The sequence below is a fragment of the Centruroides vittatus genome, unplaced genomic scaffold, assembly GCF_030686945.1.
Source record: "Centruroides vittatus isolate TY-2023 unplaced genomic scaffold, ASM3068694v2 contig_749, whole genome shotgun sequence".
Lineage (NCBI taxonomy): Eukaryota > Metazoa > Arthropoda > Arachnida > Scorpiones > Buthidae > Centruroides > Centruroides vittatus.
This window is the reverse complement of record NW_027122485.1, coordinates 1,509,308-1,529,660: the sequence shown is the minus strand read 5'-3', so window position 1 is coordinate 1,529,660 and position 20,353 is coordinate 1,509,308. Positions and strand designations below refer to the sequence as shown.

At 28.4% G+C, this 20,353-nt stretch overlaps 1 protein-coding gene across 3 annotated transcripts in view; it reads right to left on the bottom strand.

Annotated features, from left to right (window-relative positions):
• LOC136981257 (USP6 N-terminal-like protein) overlaps nucleotides 1–20,353 on the bottom strand; it is a 49,709-nt gene that overhangs the window by 14,512 nt on the left and 14,844 nt on the right. For 2 of the 3 annotated variants that reach the window (XM_067277544.1, XM_067277545.1), the window contains exons 2-10: nucleotides 19,983–20,046; nucleotides 18,938–19,000; nucleotides 15,168–15,240; nucleotides 11,806–11,965; nucleotides 11,469–11,511; nucleotides 7,673–7,753; nucleotides 6,083–6,190; nucleotides 5,893–6,002; nucleotides 5,719–5,767 (exon numbers count right to left, since the gene is read on the bottom strand). In XM_067277544.1, the coding sequence (XP_067133645.1) occupies nucleotides 5,719–5,767; nucleotides 5,893–6,002; nucleotides 6,083–6,190; nucleotides 7,673–7,753; nucleotides 11,469–11,511; nucleotides 11,806–11,965; nucleotides 15,168–15,180 (564 nt within the window). In that variant the 5' untranslated portion in view covers nucleotides 15,181–15,240; nucleotides 18,938–19,000; nucleotides 19,983–20,046. Of the gene's footprint in view, nucleotides 1–5,718; nucleotides 5,768–5,892; nucleotides 6,003–6,082; nucleotides 6,191–7,672; nucleotides 7,754–11,468; nucleotides 11,512–11,805; nucleotides 11,966–15,167; nucleotides 15,250–18,937; nucleotides 19,001–19,982; nucleotides 20,047–20,353 lie in introns of all 3 variants that reach the window. The other variant, XM_067277546.1, reaches the window with a different exon arrangement.

Sequence of the window (20,353 nt, the reverse complement as noted above, 5' to 3'; positions counted from 1 at the left end):
TATTAAAACAATCTAATTTAAGAAAATCCACATAACAAAAATATTCAGTTTCATCATGACAAGAGGACATTAGAAAAATATTTATTACATCAATAACCATGTTCCAACATCAGAAAATTCAGGAGTTGGCATTTCAATGAGATATACAGTATATATACTATCATTTTAAATAATGGATTTATATCATAAATTTCAAAAATATTCTTTCTGATGGATTATTTGTTCATTCCAATTCAAAAGATAAAATATAAACTCTATTTTGAAAAGTTTAATAATTTTAAAATAGCATGAGCTCAATATATATAATGATTGAATACATTTGTATGTAAAGTGAAAACAAAATAATATTTAACAGTTCAAGTATTTCTTACAAATAAAACTTCTCATCACAAAACAAAACTTCACACATCATTTTGTATTTAATTGAAAGTATTAAGACTATTGAATGTTGAAGCTCTAAAAATAGTGTACAATTTCTTCTCTAGATGTAAGCTATGTAATCTGAATTTTAGTTTATGAACAACATTTATATAAATAAAATGATAACAGCAAATTGCTTCTACACAGCTCAATCTAATTATTTTATTTGTTTTCATAGTAACAGACATTTTGAAAATAGCAAAAAATCAATTTCAGGCTTTACTCTTAAAGCATTTATATATTATTATATTAATTTGTTGAAGGAAGACATCTTTTTGATGAATTCTGATAAAATATTATATCAATTTAAGTTTAACAAGTGCTATTTGGTCTCCTTTCCTAATCTTCTTGACTGACATATGGATAGGGTGGCTTTTCAGCCATAGAATTTAGTTTGATACACACACACAGATCCAAAGTAATAATGGCACAAGAGACTGACATTTGTGAGGATGTTCAAACAGGAGTTTTATCTCACTGGGCAAGTTTCCTGTTGAGGTGCTGGCTATTATTTGGTAAATTTGCACCTCCATACACAGATATCCTCTTAATAAGGCTATCTACATTGTATCTAAATCAAGTTGCTTTGAAGGTAAGTGATCTTGTCAGTTCAAGTCAGCACTTGTTTGGGAGTGTTGTTTGTGCCTCAATGAATTAACTACCCACAAATATAAACATTTATAAACTGAATTTTTAGATTAAAGCCAAATGATTGCTGGATTATATCCAGCTTTATAATAAATTAGAAAATTTCTTCCTTAGTAATTTGGCCTAGAGGTAGATGCTCTTGGTAGAGCAGGTATCTCTTAATAAATTTAATAATTAAATTAAATTATTAGTTAATTTAATTATTGACTTTAATCTAGCTACCCACAATAGACATTTTCTCTTGTGAGTGCCAAAATGTGAGAATTGTCATTTACATAAATGATGATTTACTGGCCAAGCAGGGAGTTTCGTACCCCTTTGTAGAATCCAACAAGCTCTTTGTATTTCTTTCAATAACTTTTTCAAGAGCTGTCACAGACTGGTCTATGCTCAATCATTTAAAACAGTGGAGATTTACTCCTGATTTAAAGCATGTTTGCTTACTCCGCTTTAAACCAGGAACTTGCTCTCTATGTATACTAAGAATATTTCTAGTTTTTAACAAGAATCATATTCACTTCTTGGTTGACATTGTGACTAGGTTTAATCCCTTTTGCAAACATTTTTGCCAACCGAAAATTTCTACCTTAGCCTTTTGATGCTTTTGCAAAAAAGTTGAGGAGGCTCCTCTGCATTTCACTGCGAATACATTAACCTGTGCACAAGAAGACTTGCTTATCTAGATTCCTTTTTTTTTTTCTTTTTTGAGACCTGTCGATGCTCCTCCAGCTTTCCTTTAGAGGTCTGTTACCTGTTTTTAGAGAGATCAAACTTCTGAAGTAATCTCTTGTAAGATGCAATGCACTTTTTAGACCAGGCCTGGCCAACCCAAGTTGTTTTGCGGGCCACTTTGATCACATGTAACATTACGGTGGACCACAATTTAGGCAAACATGCTTTTAAAATAGTAAAACAAATACAAAATGAGTAAGATTTTATTGTTATACCAAGAGTTCGTACTCGCACTTGTGCATTATAACAATGACACAGGTAAATGTTTTGGTATACACATAACGGCAAACAAAAGTTTTAATAAATATATAATATCGCTTAGTGAGCCATACAATTTAGCGTGATGGGCCACATGCAGCCCACGGGTTACTGGTTGGCCAGGCTTGTTTTAGACCAAAGTAATTCTGACTTTGCTCCCTTATACAATCTACAATGTTATTAATTTGCTTAAGAAACTTTAAATCTCAAAGAAAACACAGTTGAACCTGTCTAGCTTGAATCTCATGGAAATGAGAAAAAAATCTGAGATAGACATGTTTCAAGATATAGCAGTTCAAATGCTGTAAGCAGTAATAGGTGTGATTCAAGGTATAGTATTTAATTAATACAATAGCATGTACAGTAGTACTTGTATTAAGTGAAAATAAAACGTTTTTGACAACCATTAGCAGAAATAGTTTGTCAATAATTCCTGATGCCAGACTTTTTTTGACTGGACAATTTTTTGAAGGTAATAAATAGCCTCAAATCATTTTCCTGTCATTCAAGGAAAGTTATCAACATTTCAATGGCCATCTTTTGTGATAATAACTTTAGATGAATCTATATTATCCTCTAGTTCATCATAGTTGTCAGAAACTTCCCTTACATTTTCCAAAAGCAGTTTAATTTCAACTATGTACTGTACTGCAAGAGATGATTCTCAACTACAATTTTTGTTATCAAAATGTAGTTGCTGAGCTTTGAATTTGTCATTGACACTTCAGTCTATAATTTGAGACGAAGAGGTTTTGAGAGAAAATTATTTGAGATAAAAATGGAAAATATATTGAATTTATGCTACAAATGCAGGGAAAAAATAAATCTTGAGATAAAGGGGTTTTTGAAATAAACAGGTGCAACTGTACTTACTTTCATGATTTTGTAATGATTAATATATTTCATACAAATAAAAACATTTTCAATTTCTAAAAATGTTTTTGAATTATGTATTTAGTATGTACAGTACAGTGAACAGTGTATTTATATCTATTAGTATAGCATGAAGTATTTAATAATAGTTTGCAGATTATGAAGAGTATCCAAATGAATGATTTTCTATATTTTCATCTTGCCAAAAGACTCACAATAACATCAGAACAATTTATTTAAAATTCATTACATGTTTAACTTATACGTCCTCTTCAAACAAAGAGAGAAAAAATAATGTTTTGACCACGGTCCAATCCGAAAGTAGCATTTAAATTACTTTTTTTTTTATTACAAATTATACATTTCAAATAGGTCTCAATTTATAAGTTATCCCTTTATACAATGATGTTCTGACTACAATTACATAAGAATTCAATAGTTTTAAGATACAGGCATATCTTGATTAATGAATAGGATGCGTTCCACAGAATAATTTTGTTGAGCAAAACTTCGTTCTCAGAGGTAAAAATACTATGGCCTTAATAGGGATATGTTTGTTTATAAAGAAAATGAAAAACTTTCTCTTTGAAAAAGAAAAGATCTATTAAATAAAAAGTCAATATCACATTCCAAAATAAATATAAAATCACAAAATTTTAAAATAGGAATCTAGAGTTGATTGTTTATGCTTTTTTTCTCTTTCATTTAACAATTGCCTATACAAATTTATTGCATTTAGCATTGATTGCTTAAAAATAACACTTCTTCCTAAATCAAAATCATTTCCACTGAAAAAATTAAAAACATTTTCAATGTCGTTCAAGTACCTTTTTAATCTTTGGTTGCTAACACTTTTTTGGCAGGAACTTCTTTAATTTCATCTTCATTTTCTTTGGCTTTGCTGCTAACAGGTTTTTCTAAATCTCTCACTGAAAAACCATCATTTTTTGCATTTAATAAATTTCTTACATCTTCTTTTGTTGACATTTTCAAAATCTATTAATTGAGCTATCAGAACAACTTCATTTCTAATTTCTTGAATGCTATTTTCTTCTTCTAGTACAACTTCTTTTCTTCATACCTCATTTATTGCAGTGCAGCATACTGAAACACATCTTATGAAGTGTAAGTTACAACTAAATTATGCCAATGATGCACAAAACTATTAAAACAGACATGCCTAAAGCTTGAGAGTATTGAAGAGTTAATCAATCGGATGACTTATTGGCACTGACCTTAAAATGTTAATTTTTATGTTAAAGGGAGGCTTTGTTATATAGCGGCTTCATTACCAGTGGTAACCTTAACAAAGATATAGCTGTACTTAAAACTATTTTAAGTACAGGTAACATTACTAATAGAAGGTTCTGCTGCTATTGCATATCCATCAACTTCACTCTTGACCAAGGAAAAAGGTTTCAGATGGGATCTCAAACAACAAAAAGTCTTCAACTGATTAAAGATTATGACAACTTCTAAACCAATTATGGTCACTTTAATTCTAAAATACCAAGCAAATTACATATTTATGCTTCTGGCTATGATCTCTGCACTATTCTCATTCAGATTCAAGCCAACTAACTCTCATTTAATTAAATTAATTACAGACTCATTCATTTAAAATTTAATGCACATTCTTTGCTCAATTATACTCAACATTTTGAAAAATTACCGCTGCAAAAATTTTTTACATACAAAACAAATGTTTATTTGCAAATGAAAACAGATGATGACTTACAGATTGTTATAACTGTCATAAAAATCTAACAACAAAGAGTGAAAAAAACGTCAACACTCTCTTGTATATGTGCAATTTAAATGAACCATTCCCAATACTTTTTGATCAGAGTAATATAATCAATACACTATACACTTGCCACTGATGCTTTACCTACAATCACTTGATGCTTCTCTGCATAATCTCCTAAGGCACAACTTATGAAAAATCTTGTATATATATATAAGGGTTGTCCAGAAAGTAATACCTGTTTGCTCATAGATGGGATTCAGAGCAATAGATGTCAAGTAGGCAAGGTCAACTATTCTCAGTCAAACATACATTTTGCTTGAAGAAACTTATGTGATGATTGGGTTTGTTGTACAGTTGTTATGTATCATAAAAAAGGCAGCAAAAATTAATAATCCTGCAACATACAAACTGCAAGCTGTTACTTGGTTTCTGAATGCCAAAAATATTCATCCAAAGGACATTCATTATCACATTATGGTAGTGTATAGTGACAATGTGACAGCTTATCACAGTGTCATTAGCATGTTGTTGAAGGCTGTTGTGCTCCTCCATAGCAATGCATGTCCTTACACAGCTCAGCATCACATGCCTGCTTCAACACCTCAAATGAGATGTTCTGCACCATTCTGCCTTTAGTCTGAACCTGGCTCTCAATGATTATCACCTGTTTGATAAATTGAAGGAGTTTCTGGAAGGAAAGTGCTTTGCCAGTGCCATTGAGTTGAAAGATCAAGTCATGGAGTGATTAAAGGGCTTGGAGGCAGAAGTCTACAATGACAGCATTCAAAAACTGGTCACAAGGTATGAGAAGTCCTTAAACAATGGCAGCAATTATGTTGAAAAATGACTAAATCTGTATGTAATATTATAGCAAATAAAGAATTAAAATAAGTAGATTTGTTTTGTGATTATGGACAAACAGGTATTACTTTCTGGATGCTCTTGTATATATAAACTGTTCACAGTTTGAAAAATACTCTCATCAAAATATAAAATTCTTGATTAAAGTATTAACATATTATTATGAGTTTACTTACACTATTATAAGTAGAATAAGCTGCCAAAACATGAAATAAAGCTTGTTGTCTAAAAAACAGAAACATGTTACTAAATATTAATTAAACTGCATGATTACAAGCTTTTAAAGTGTATTCTGATTTAATTTATTTTTTAATAATTAAAGAACTGATATCTATTTATTATAAACTTACTTAACATTATATCTTTCACGAAACATGATATGATTACGATAAGTTCTATTAACATCAAGATCAATCTGTCTGACGTCTGGAGACCATTTTCGAGCATGCTCACGCATATTCTAATTAATTTAAAAAAGTAATATGAAATATTTATTTAATAGTTTATAAACTATTTAAGTTATTATTATAAGCTATTCACTTGATATTTATCTTTATGTTTTTCTCTAATTTCAGTAACTTCCAGTAATCTTGACCAAACTTCACCTCTAACTGCATTTGGTATTCCCTTATATATTCTTCTTTTTAACTATAAAAGTTTAATCAATATCAATAAATAGCATGACTATCAAATTTATATAATATTACAATTAATAATGAATTATTCAAAAATCAATTGATGTTTAATAATTTAAATTATTTATATACATAATAAATTAAATATTTCACCAAAACACCAATAATTTAAGTATATTTTTATGGTTTTTACTATTAATACAATATGTAATTTCTGTAAGAAAAAATGCAAGAATGATTATTTGAAATTTTGACTATTTCATATATTATGATAACACAACTATTCATTTCGACTAAATATTGTATGCTGCATTAATTGTTAACTTTATGCTTATTAAAAAATGAACCATTACTAAAGCTCTTTAGGGATGTTATAATACAAAACATACGAAACAAATTACATATTAAACATGAAAAAATAGAATGTTATCAATTTTTTGTTATATTGAATTTACTGAATTACCATGAATGTAATATATCTGTTCGTTTAAATGATTTTTGCATTTCTCTTGTAAATGAAATTGATATTATGCTTGTAAAAATATAGTTATGTTAATGTTGTAATCAGAATAAATTTTAAACCAATCATAGATCTTAAACTTTCCCAACTAATTTGTTTTTCTTCTTTTGGTTGATATTACAATAACTATCCTTTACTTCATTAAAGAATGAAATAATCAACTTTTACCCTTTATTTAAAAAAATGAAGATTAGTTATTATTAAGTTTTGTGAAGAAATTAAATTAGATCAATATCAGTCATTAGAAAGCATAATAAATTACACAATTTAAATCTCTTACAGACAGTAGTCCAAAAGTATTAATTATCTCTATTTCATCTAAAACAACTAAATATAATGCTTTCAAATAGAATAATTTTTAGTAGTAAAAAAAAATAGTGTCTATTTCTAATGTTTAAAATTAATTTTCAGAGATTTGGCATTTAAATTCTGTAGAAATAAATTTATGCAGCATACAACAGGTTTACCAAATACAAACTCTACAATTAAGTTATTACATTATTTGAGAAATTTCAGTGAAATTTTCTTTTTATTTACTTAGATAATAAATTGGATAATAATATATAGATCACTTTTAAAGCATGCATCGGCTTAGATCCAACTTTACTATTTTATAAAAAATTAATGCTGTCATTTTTATTCATTATATCAATTTATATAAACCAAATATATTATTAAGCTACATTATATTATAAAAGTATAATCAATAAGTCTTTAAATCTATAAGAGATTAACCATCATTTTGTAAAATAATAGCAAAAACAGATATGTCAAAAATAAAAAAAAATTGACATAGCCTAGGCTTATTATAATTTTAAATAAATATATGTTTGATTGTTTTTAAACAAAAATAATTTATTACAAGTTATACAGTTTTATCAAATGTATATAGAAATTTAATAATAATAATAATAACAATTACTATTTTCAAATAGCTTAAAAAATACACTAAACTGTATTATATACACGTAATACCTTGTCTCCAGGTCGATATTTTTCCCAATTTTTTAACATTTTCAGCCATTTGTTCAGTCGTTCAGTTTCCAACTCTCTCACCTAAAAATTATTTACTCAATTAATCAACTGTAAAACCAAATCAAATACGTAAGATTTGCAAAATTAATGAATAATAATAATAATGTTAATATTTTATAATATGCTTATTAAAAATGATGATGTTAATAATACTAAACTGTAAATAATATTTTATAATATTAACATAGCAAATACTATTCTTAACTATTGTGAGAATTGGCATGTAAATTATTGTGAAAAATTACATATTGTTTCCAAAAAAGGGAAGATACATCGTCACTTTTTCATTAGAGAAGGAAATCCACTTCCTTTCTCAGAGGACCTTATCTTCAATTTTTGACAACCATCTGTATTTTACCCTCTCTATATGTCATCATGCATCCCGTTGTAACTGTAGATCATTTTATGCTATTGGTTGAAATTTGGGGATAAAAAGGACAATTTCCTCCAATCGAGATGGTTCCTGCACGAGATGGTTCCTGCAAAGAGATGATAGAAGAAGGGTGCTTGCCATAGGAGTCTCTTGCCCACATATTAAACTTGTGTGCTATAAATTCCTGCCAAGATTCTCATCCTCCTCTCAAACTTTCACTGCTGTCGTCCCGCTTATTGACGCCTAGAAGCCAACCAGAAGAAGACTACGCTCCAACCGACAATCAAGAGTATATATATTACAGTAGTATATATAATTTAAATATGTGTAAACTTCCTCTCTCTCACTTAAGAATTAGCTGCATATTCTCAGCTTAATAGTATACTCAGATATTAAGATGTCGTTAAGTTCGACCACGATAACCTGTATTAGATTTGGACTAATGTATATTATTGATCTTTTTTGTTCAGTAAACTTTATTTGTTATATATATTTGTTGATCCCATTTACTTGTTGAGTTTGGACTACTCACTGCTACAACTCAGACCTACCCACGACTTTCCTCACTCATTATCGTAATAGCCCTCCTTTTAGAAACTATACCTAAATGTGTGATAGGGTGCATTTCATCCCTATCTGGTGTCAGTCCTGACAGTCGAATAAATCAAGAGATTTGGGTGACATTACATATTTTAAGCCATCTTATGACTCCATATCCTCCTGTAACCAATTAAGAGTTAGTCATTCACTTTATCTACCCCCGGTTCCTCACACTATTACACAATTAAAACAGTAAAATCATTAAATTTTTAAAGTTTAAAATTATATATTTATCTCTTTTATTAAAAACAAAAAAATTTACAATATATTTCTTTATTGTATAAAAACATTCCTAATTAATTTTTAAAAAGATTAACATTTGAAGAATTTTTTGTTAAATTAAAAAATTATTATTGTAATAGTTGCCTGCATGTATTGTATATAAATGTTAGGCTCAAAGACCGAAATCACTCATTGAGCAAAAGAAACGACCACAATGCATTGTGGTAATTTTTTTCGCTCAATGAGCAATTTCGGTCTTTGAGCCTAACAGAAATACAGTCAAACCCTCAGGTTCTGAATGCCTCACTTTTCAAACAATTTGGTTAAGGAACAAAATTCTAAACTCATTTTTGCCCCAGTTGCCATACAACAATTTGGTTACCAAACAAGCTGCTTGGCAGTGCCAACCCCAGATGGTCAACTTTTTATACTTCCTATGTTAAAGAAAGTTGATGGCCTGATCAGTAAATGATGGGACTACTGATTGAAATGTTAGTGGCACAGGATCACCATGTGTCATTAGACATTGCAAAATGAATCATCGATGATTGCTACTTAAATTAGATTTCAATATGCATGCAGGAAAGATACTATTTCCATTTTTCATTATGCAGTGTGATTGAATCTAAATCAAATTAATTAATAAAAACTGTTAATTGACATTCACATAATATAAATGGCATTCAAGAATTTGTATGCTTAAGTTAAATTAAATGACAAAAATTTATTAATAGGTAGCCAGTTAATTAAAACTAAAAATTATAATTAAATTTAAAAATAGTAATATAATAATTAAAACTCTGGCTTTTACACTGAAACTGAAACTAAAATTAAAAAATAAAATTAATTAATTTAAATTACAGTCAACTCTGCATAAGTTGACACCCGGATAACTTGTCACCGTAGGTTAATTAGTCAATTTTCTGTGGTCCCAGCTGACTTACATAGGCAATAATGTTATTAATGTTAAAAAACTCGGTTTACTCGACATCGTTTAATTCGTCACCACTGGATAAATCAACATACTTTTTCTGTTTCACACGTTTTTGTCGTCTGATAAGTTGACTCCCCTCCTGAAAAAATGAGTTCACACCGTACAATAAGCTGTGTGGTGTGAACTCATTTTTCAGGGGGGAGTCAACTTATCAGAATTCTAAAAAGTGTGAAACAGAAAAAGTATGTTGATTTATCCAGTGGTAATGAATTAAACGATGTTGAGTAAACCGAGTTTTTTAAGGTTAATAACATTAATGCCTATGTAAGTCAGCTAGGACCACAGAAAATTGACTACGTAACTGACGAGTGACGAGTTATCCAGGTGTTGACTTATGCGGAGTCAACTGTAAAAACAAATCAATTAAAGCATAATATTTTGGAAAGCATGGACAAAGTAGTTGTTGTCGGTCTTGATTGATTTGGTTATATTTCATGCAGAAAGTCAGAGTTGCATCTCTATTTATAGTTTTGGTTTTGGTTGGTGGTGATGGAATTTGGATTTGGTTTGGATTTTGCTTTTAATATATATATATATATAGAATAGACATAGATATAAATCTATATATATAATCGAGACGAGTTGATAATAATAATCAGCACAGAGCCCAAATGGTAAGGAGTAGAAAGTTGAAATTTGGTACACAGTAAGGGTACGTCACGAGAACGCACACTAAGAAGGGATTTTTCAAAATTCCTCCCCACGGGGGAAAGGGACAGGATTAAGGCTTAACACTTCCATCGTTGTTATGTAACAATGAAATTGTCAACAATAAAAGTGTTACGTAACAATGGAATTGTTAAGAGAAAGGGACGTGCAAGACACAGATGCAGTTTTTTCGTTTTTGTGGGAAATCGAACATTTTTTTGGACCCATCTAAAAATTCTCTAATTAGTCTGGAAACAGAGGGAGCCAATTCTTTCATTCTGTGAAAACAGGTAAGGTTGACTATAACGTAATAATCTTAATCTTTGCTATTGTTACTTTTGCCCAAGCAACGCTGGGCCTACCCGCTAGTAATAATATAATATTGTCTTTATGCCCATTTCTATACAGCTAAAAAGATTAAAAAATAAAAATAAAAAATTTTGTTTTGGTGGTCAGGACCAGATTAATCCATTTTCTATTGTTTCTTATCTGGAAAAATTTGTTTCGGTTTTTGAACAACTTTTAGGAAAGAATTAAGTTCAAAATCCAAGATGTGTCTGTATATTTTAGTTATAGTTATTACTTGTAGATATTTCTGCATCATTCTCCTTTGTCATTCTCTTTTGTCTTTTTACTTTCCCTGTCTTTCTGTCTGATATTGATCCTTCTATCAATAATTTCTCTTCCCTCTACCTTATTTCCATCTCCTTTAGTTTTAAGATAGATTTAAGGGTTGCAATTTTAAGCATTAAATGTTGCTGTAGTTATTACAATTGTGTAACAGAAATTGAAAAATAAACTTTTGTTTTTACATAGCAACCTCATTGGGTTTCTTTGCCAATCTGAACATAAAATTCATCTCACATTATAAAAAATAAACATAAAACAAAAATAGTTACCTTAGTTTCATGAGCAGTAAGTTTATCGGGCAGCCGTGAATCACTAGAATTATTAAAATTAATAAATAATCTAGAATTTAAAATTTTAGTTTATAAGTGAGAATGACTCATTAAAACAAAAAAATTTTTTATTATATTTTTAAAATAAGACTTTTTAGTAAATTCAATATAATGGTTTACATTTATTTTAATCTAATGAATGTAAAAACAACTCTTAAAAGTGATGATCCATGATGAGAAAAATAAATTTTGAGACTTGAGCCCAAAGTTTAATATTTAATAGATCATCATAAGCCATTATAAATAATATTACCAGATATTATATATATCAACCTACTGAATAAACCCATAACGATCAGTCACATGATATACTTCAAAAGCAGGATCTTCCCAAGGATCAACAAATTTAGCATCTGAACCAGTATCATATTTGGCAACAATAGCTACACGTTCAGCTGCTGCTCGTTCCAGATTTCCTTCTTTTTTCTTACCATTGCCTAATTACAAAAGAAAAATAAATATCATACAATATAATAATAATAGTCAATTATTGCAAAAAATTTTACTACTTTTAGATTAATTTTTTATAATTTCATATTTTTCTCTAACCATGCTAAAATAAATTTCTCTCTTTTATGTATATATAGTAGTAGAAACTCAATTAGCAGAACTTCAGAGACCAGTGGTCTATTTGAATAAATGAAATTTTGAATAAGCCAGAATTTCCTATACAATTGTGAGTCTTTCAGCAAGATGAAAATATTTAAAAAACTGTTAAATTGCATTTTATAATTAATCATAATTAAATAGCAATTTTGAATTTTGAAATACATTGCAAAATTGTTAATTTTAGTATGTGTAATACAGAGTCTTTTTTTAGTTCAAAATTCAAGAGACAATATAATCACAACTTTGGATTATTGAATTCTGAATTAGCTGAGATTTACATATTTCCATACAATATGCCAAATTCCAAGTAAATGATGTAATTTATTAAGCAAAAGGAATACAGCTATGTATATGGAATGCTATTTTTCTTAATTAATAATTAATAATAATAATATGAATAAACTGCAGGTAAGCAGCATATGTCCAGTGTTGCCAGATAGGTTTTATAAAAAGTAAAGCAGAATTCCTCAAAATGTAGCGTAATTTATTTTTAAAATGATCCAAAACAAATACTTTTATTATAAATCAAATGAATGAATGGAAATTGATGAGATTTTCAGGAAATGTACATCCACTTATGTTGAACACATTGAGTACTGGAACTGGCTACTAGGTAGCAGAAGAGGCATGACTTAGTCCCTTTCTGAACACTGCTGCATGTGTGCAGATTTTCACAGAATTTGTTGAACAACTAGATGTGAAGGTGACACAAGGTTACTTCCAGAAAGGTAGAGCAACTTGCTACACATCACAGGAGTGAACGGTAACAATCCAGACCATATTCGAGGACTTTGTCATTTCCAAGAATCACAATTGCTTAATCTTATCAGTCCAAACTTTTTTTTGTGGGACTATCTTAAAAAAAGAATGTATCATAACAAACCCACATGAATGACATCTTAGAGGATAACTTTAGAAATGAGATTGAAAACATTTATAATGCAACATTGAGATGTGTTATCAAGAACATGCAGTGATGCATCATGTGCCTGATAGGTGGCAGCAATCACTTCCAATACTTGCTTTGATGTGATATGTTCAACGTAAGTAGAGATATGATTCCTGAAAATCTCATCAATTTTTATTCATTCGTTCTAATATTTATAATGAAAAGTTTGGGTGTAGGTCTATGAATCATCCTGTATTATCTAATGTAAATAGTGCTTGAAATTGCAAGCTACTAATTTTGTGTATTTTTTATTCTAATGATCCTCCTTTTTTACTATTTATATTTTGAACTGTTGGATCAACTTTTCATCAGTTTTAGCTAATATGATCAACGTTTGAGTCAATCAACATGCTTGATTGTTAGGTTGATTTTTTTTCTTAATGTGTTTGATGTGGAAATACTGTTAGTTGTATTTTGGAATTAGTTTGCTCTTTTCCATAATATAGTTTGTTTTATATTATTTAATTTAACAAAATATACATAAACTCTTATAAAGCTTTAATGAATAATTTCAATATTTCAATTATTATAATGTTTTTATAAATGGTCAAAAATTTGTCTAGTTTTTATTTTAATTTAATAAATGAAAATAAGCAATGCAACTACATTTAATTTCTGAAAAAGATTTTTTATTTATACTTTTAATTGAAGATTATCATCTTAGTAAGATGATATTGTATTCTTTGATATATTTAGTTGTTTTATCATTATTTCATACTTTACTTTCATATAGTACTTTCCTGCTTTGCCAAATAGCTTTCTTCTTGAATCATTGATATATGTAAAAACAAATTGAGCTATTTATAATTAATATATTTCTGTTCCTAGAATATTATAAATATATAATTATAAGTATTACAAGTATTTTAAACATTATTACATAGGTAATCTGCACTAGCAATAGAAATCATTGAACTTCTGAAATACTTTAGTGCTATAAACACAAGGAAAGGGTAGTAGATAACTATTTATAGTTAAATAAAAAAAAACCAATTGCCATTTCCTTCTTTCTTTGCTTCTGATTTCATTCTTCAATAAATCTAGTAAATTAATTATCACTTTAATATACCATAATTTTGATTAAAAAATGTCTATTAAAAAAGTATATCATGCTGTTAAAAAACATATATACTATTGCACATAAAATATTTATAAATTATTGGATAATTAATAAAATAATTGAAATCATTAATCAATTTAATTAGATTAAAGCTGAATAATTTTCCCTTACCTTTCAATTAATCCATAATTTATGTTAATCATTCAGAAAACTTCATCTTCTGTTATCAGAAACTTATTCACAATATTCATCAATACTGTTATTTTCCTTTCCATAAAATGTTTGTATAAAAACATCTTTAAACTTTATTTTACTACTTTTATAATGCAATAAATGTAAAACACTATTGGTTAATTAGTTTGTAATTAATAAGAAAAATGATGATTCTCATAAATTACTGTACGATATTGTTTTTATAAACCAGAGATTGGGAACTGGAATAAATTACAGTTTTTCAATCCAGAGCTACATGTAATTGTCAATATGAAAAGTCTCAGCTATGTTTCATGATAATTAAAAGAAATGTTCATAATTTTTGATGATTATAACAATAATCATTGTTTTTGATCACTGTTTTATTTCCATTTCTTTCTACACACTGAAATATTTCTGTTCTGCTGTCACACAATTTCAACTAACTACATTTTTACTTGGTTAAACAAACAAAGCAAATTAATTGCTTCCTAATGTTTCTATTTCCTATCATCAGTTCCTAAAATTTTGTTTTTTTCTATTTTAGTTCAGGTTTAATGTTCTAAATCTTAAGAGTACAGGTTAAAATTTAGATTTTATTTCTAGAATTATTGCTAAAAACATAGACAACAGAATAACACTTCTATATTGTTTTTATCATTAGATGCAAATAGTTTTTATCTAAAGATATCTAAAATATGAAATTGCATATTACTAATAAATCTTAAATATTCAATTACAATCAAATTCATTAAAACTGTAATCCACTAAACACAGATTAATTATGAATAAATTAACTATTTATGAAATATAATTAAAAAATACTAACTCATTTTGAACATATAAATAGTTTCTTCTGTAGTAAATTATGATAAAAAGTCTATTCTTCATTCTGTTATTACCTGTAGAAACTTTAAAATTTTAATATATACATTGTTTTATTTACTTAAATATTAAAACAAACAACAAAGTTGTTTTAAAAGTTATTTTAAAAGTTAATAAAATATTTTTTTAAAAGTTAATTTTAAAAGTTTAATAAAATATTGCAGCATTCTCCTCAAGAAAAATTTGTAATTACTCAACCTACAATACTAACTGGATGATATTACATAGCTGCATGCTATTCCTTAGAACCTCAGTTAATGACCACAAAATAATATTCATACTATAATACTCATTAGCATAGTAGTTTGTAATCTAGTTATTTTTAAAAATAATAATAAAATATATATAATTTATAATTATAAATCAATTAAATATTTTTAACTGGTCAACCAGTTAAAATCGGATTGAGGATAGTATTTTATTGCAATTTTTAAATATATTCAAAATTTTTAAATCTATCTATCTTTTAATAACCTTAAAAATATTAAAAACTTTAAATATTTAATCTCTAACAAATGTGATGAGGAAACGGCATGATATTGGGGTCACTGATTTTAATCAAACCCAGAAAGGTTACTGTGCATCCCCAATGACTGACATGTGACAAGCAGTAAGGTGAGGTACTGAAAATTAAACATAAAAATTGAGAATAAAAATTGCAAATCACTTAAAACTTTTAGAATTCCCATCATTTGTAAAGTGGCTGGTGGCTCATTGGGGATGTGATGATTTCATAATCATGAGGTTGGTGTTTTGAATCTGAGTGTTCTCAATCTGATTTTTTTTAATCCTAAAACTATAATTTTCACTTTGTTGTTGGTACTTTTAAATTTATTATACTGTCAGAAATAAAAACTAATTTAGTTAGAAAACTACAAATGCACATTAAATAGGATAATAGAATAAAATCCATCTGTTTCAAATAACAAGTCAATGTCAAAAGCAATTAATAGATGCTACCTAACAATACTTATTTAAAAACCAGGGCTGTTGAGCCGGTATCGGAAGGAATTTCTGGCCAGAGGAGTTGGAGTTGGGAAAAATGTGTCAACTCCGACTCTGGCATTTCAAATTTAATTTATTTTTTATTTAAATGAAAGAAAATTTATTTTATATTTAATAATTTTTAAAAATGTTTTTGTATTTTGTTATAATTCATTTATTTTAAATACAAAATGTAACAATTTATTAAATATGTAGTTTTCTTTGTAATATTTGTGTTTAGTAGTTAAATTGTTTTGACTTAATTGAATTTGAATATTTTTGAATCATTCTTTATTATCCCTGCTCTAAATGAGTACTCTATTTTTCTGAATGAGTGAGACTAATTGATCAGATTATATATTTTACTTTTCTGAACAAGGGGCTGAAGTAACTAGATCACACACTTTTTAGTTGGGCTAACTTTTCTGGAAAGGTGAAATTGAAGTGCAAATGTTGTAGAATAAAGATATGTAGATGTTGAATTTTATTGCTCCCCTTTCTCCTCTTATAAATATTTGTTAAAAATTAATTTTTTTATACAAATAAATATTAATGTAAGTTAAATATTAAAAATACTAACTATAAAAGTATTTGGGTAAATGCCCGAGCCTCCTTTCAGAGTTCAGAGTAGGGTACCCCCTATGAGCATCTCTCCCCAGCATAAAATGACTTGGTTTTTAATTTTGCTCCATCGGAGTCGGAGTCAGCCTACTAAAATTATCAGGAGTCGGAGTCAAGTGTTTTTTTTTACAGACTCTGCAGCCCTGTTAAAAACAAAACATTTTCTGTACATTCATGTACAGTTCCTACTTACTCTGGCAACAAAGTCATTGTTTAACCTAAATGTGTCTATAATTGCATCTTCGTTCACTAAAGAATGAAACAATGGCTTCAATATCTTGTGCTAACATCAATAGAATAGAAATGTTCTACAGAAGAATCACTGCATGACAATATTACAAAATTTACACATTGTGAAAGCATCCTTCAAAATCAAGACCTAACTGTAGCTGAGGATTCTTCATCAATTTCAGAAGATGTGAAGGTGGTAGAAAAAAAAAAAAACATTAAGCTCTCAGATATTTTCAAATGTGATATGGTAAAAATGATTCTCCTCCAAATTAGTTGCTGACAGAGAAGTATTTTTAAACATTAATCAAGTATGTTTTTCCAGTGATGTACGTTAATCTTCTTATTGTAAAAAATCTGTATTTATTCAATGTGTACAGTATAGAAATGTTTTATTGTTTCACATGCTTCTATGACACTTATCATCCACAAAATTGAGCTCCCAGAAGACAAAAGATTGAATAATTGCTAATAATGTAAAAGATTGCTAATGAAAATGTCTTTTTTTATTAACAAAATTTTATGAATTATTTTCTTGAATAATGATAATTTTAATATAGAACAACTGCACACCAGGGTTTATAATACAAATCGCTACTCACAAGAAAACCTATAACCGGTACAAAATAAAATTTAATAGTCACTGCAAATGCTTTCAGACCCCTCCTGGGTCCTTCCTCAGGTAAAGAATCATTAGGAAAAATTTTTAAATATGAAAAAAGAAACAGAATCACACGTTTAACAGCATCGAATGTAAAAGTCTCTATGTAACATCGAATGCTATTTAAAAAATTTTTCTACAATGTACATATGGTGGTAGTAGAATCTTGATGCCAAGCGAAACCATACATCATAAATCTTACGTTATCTCCTTTATTCGCCTTCCTTTAGGCTTAAGATGCATTTAAACTTCCGGTTGTATTAGGGCCTGCCAAGCCAAGGAAAGAGTGATCTCATCTCTAGAATTAATGGATGATGATGTACTGCAAGCCATATAGATCTCTATTTGCTCCAACCATTTGAGACAATTCAAAGATGATGCAGTAACAATCGGAAAGTTAGGTCCCTTATTGTCCCTGTGCTCAGATCTTTGAGGTTTCTCCTTTGTCCTTCATTGGAGTATCCGCAATGCCGTGAACAAGGATGGACGTTCTTGATCACAACCTCTTCATGTCCTTAGAATCTCAGGCTTTTATCTTCTTTTCACCCGAAATCCCAAGGTTTTGGTTAGTCTGAATGGTGGTCCCCTGAAACCTCGTTGGTCCCTGGTCTGTTGCCAGGGATGTGATTCGGGCCACAGGGTCGTTGAATGCCTCTGAACACCCCCGTCTAGGCCGTTCCCCTCTTGGGTCAAGCCCTTCTCGGATGATGAGCCCATAAATTTGGGAGTAATGTGTTTTTCTGACTCGGAGAAGGTGCAACTAGGTCCAATCAGTTCCAACCACCTCCTCCTCCAAAAGAGGGTCCACAAACTCCTGCTTTGAACTCTGTGTAAGATGACCGTCTAACTTTCCCTGGTGGTCAATTTCTCATCCACCTTTCATGATCTACGATTGGGGATGTGTCAAATTGGTCTGGGAATGTGACAATTAAATTGTCTCACACTCCGTTCCTTTGCTGTCCTGGTCTTGTATACGCGATAAGTCACCAATTTATTGGCTTTAACTCGACAGCCAGCTTCCTGGTGGGGGGTAATGTCCCGGCCTCACATTAGTCATTGGGAATGCACAATAACCTCACTGAGTTTGATCAAAATCAGTGACCCCAACATCATACCATCCCCTCATGAGTCTAAAAATGTTAAAACTTAAATATTTAGAAATTTATAAAATTTTTTGTATCACTAATTTAAAGAAATAAGAGTTTTCAATACAGATTTACCTTCTTTCTTCAGCCTATATCATTTGCCATATAAAATTTTAACTTGTGTACCATGTTTTCATTCTGTGGAAGTTAATAAGTATATATTAAATTATGTTAAAATGTTCAATGGAGAATTTTAAATTCAAGTTTGTTTTTTAAAATATGGATTTAAAAATATTATTAAATTAAGAACTTGCTTAAATAAATTTAACTAATAATATAATGAATTATTTTCTTGAATAAATAATTCACATTAATGAATTTTTTAAGAATTGATTAGCTCAATAATAATTACAAAATTAAATTGAAAATCTATTTTAATAATTTCATGGTAATTTATAATAAAACTTACTAAAAAATTACATCTTAGTTAGTTATTGATTCTAGTTAAAAAAGAAAAGTGCCAAAATAATAATTACATTGGCATTTAAGTTCTATACAGAACTAATAACCTAAACTGTTTAATGTAAATAACAAAATTCTCTCATCAAAACTTATGTAAACAAGAATTATTATTCTTTAAAGACTTTTAAAACTCATTTTTAATTTTTATTAATATGTAAATAAAAATTTAACAATACTTAAAAGAAATATATACAGTGCATATCCTATACATTACGATAGAGTAAGATTATTTTATGCTTTTAAAAGTTAAAAATTTACTTTTAAACAAATTATTACAGTAATTATTATAAATTCAATCTCAAATTTAACCAAATATTCTATAAAATATTCTTAGAATTTGATCCTGTAACTTGATATCCTAAAAAAAGAACCAAAATAATATCTTTTTTTCTGAATCATTTTTAGGCTAAAGTTTACTTAATTTTGTATACAATTTGGACTAAAGTTAAGAGTGTTATCTTGAAAAAATTTTAATTCATTAAGTGCCAATTGTTAAATAAACTATAAATATCTTGAAGAAAAGTTTGACCAAGAGCAAGATTTGAACCTACAACATCTAACACTTAATACATTAACAAGTTCCAAGCCAAGCTTTGCTTCTAGATAGACAAACTTTAAAAGCACAATGTCATGTTCTTGTTATGTCAACAAGAAATACCTCTGTCCATGGGTCCTCTACAGCTTTCAGCTGGTCTTAACTTCTTTCTGTTAGACACTTCAAACTAAATCAAATAATTCTAATTAATAAAATATTTATGAGATGATAATTTTATCTATTATTTGATTAAAATGTGTAATAAATTAATTAAATCCTAGCTTAAAATATAATTCAAAATATATCAAGAATTATTTGGTTCTTAAACTTTACAATAATTTCTGGATAAATTTTATTTCATATCATTCCATATTATTTGATACTTTATAAACAAAACATTGTTTTCTTAGGAGAATTATAATATAACAATAATTTTGAGATATTAATATATATAAAGAATATGTATTACATAAATATATATTTTTTGTGTATAT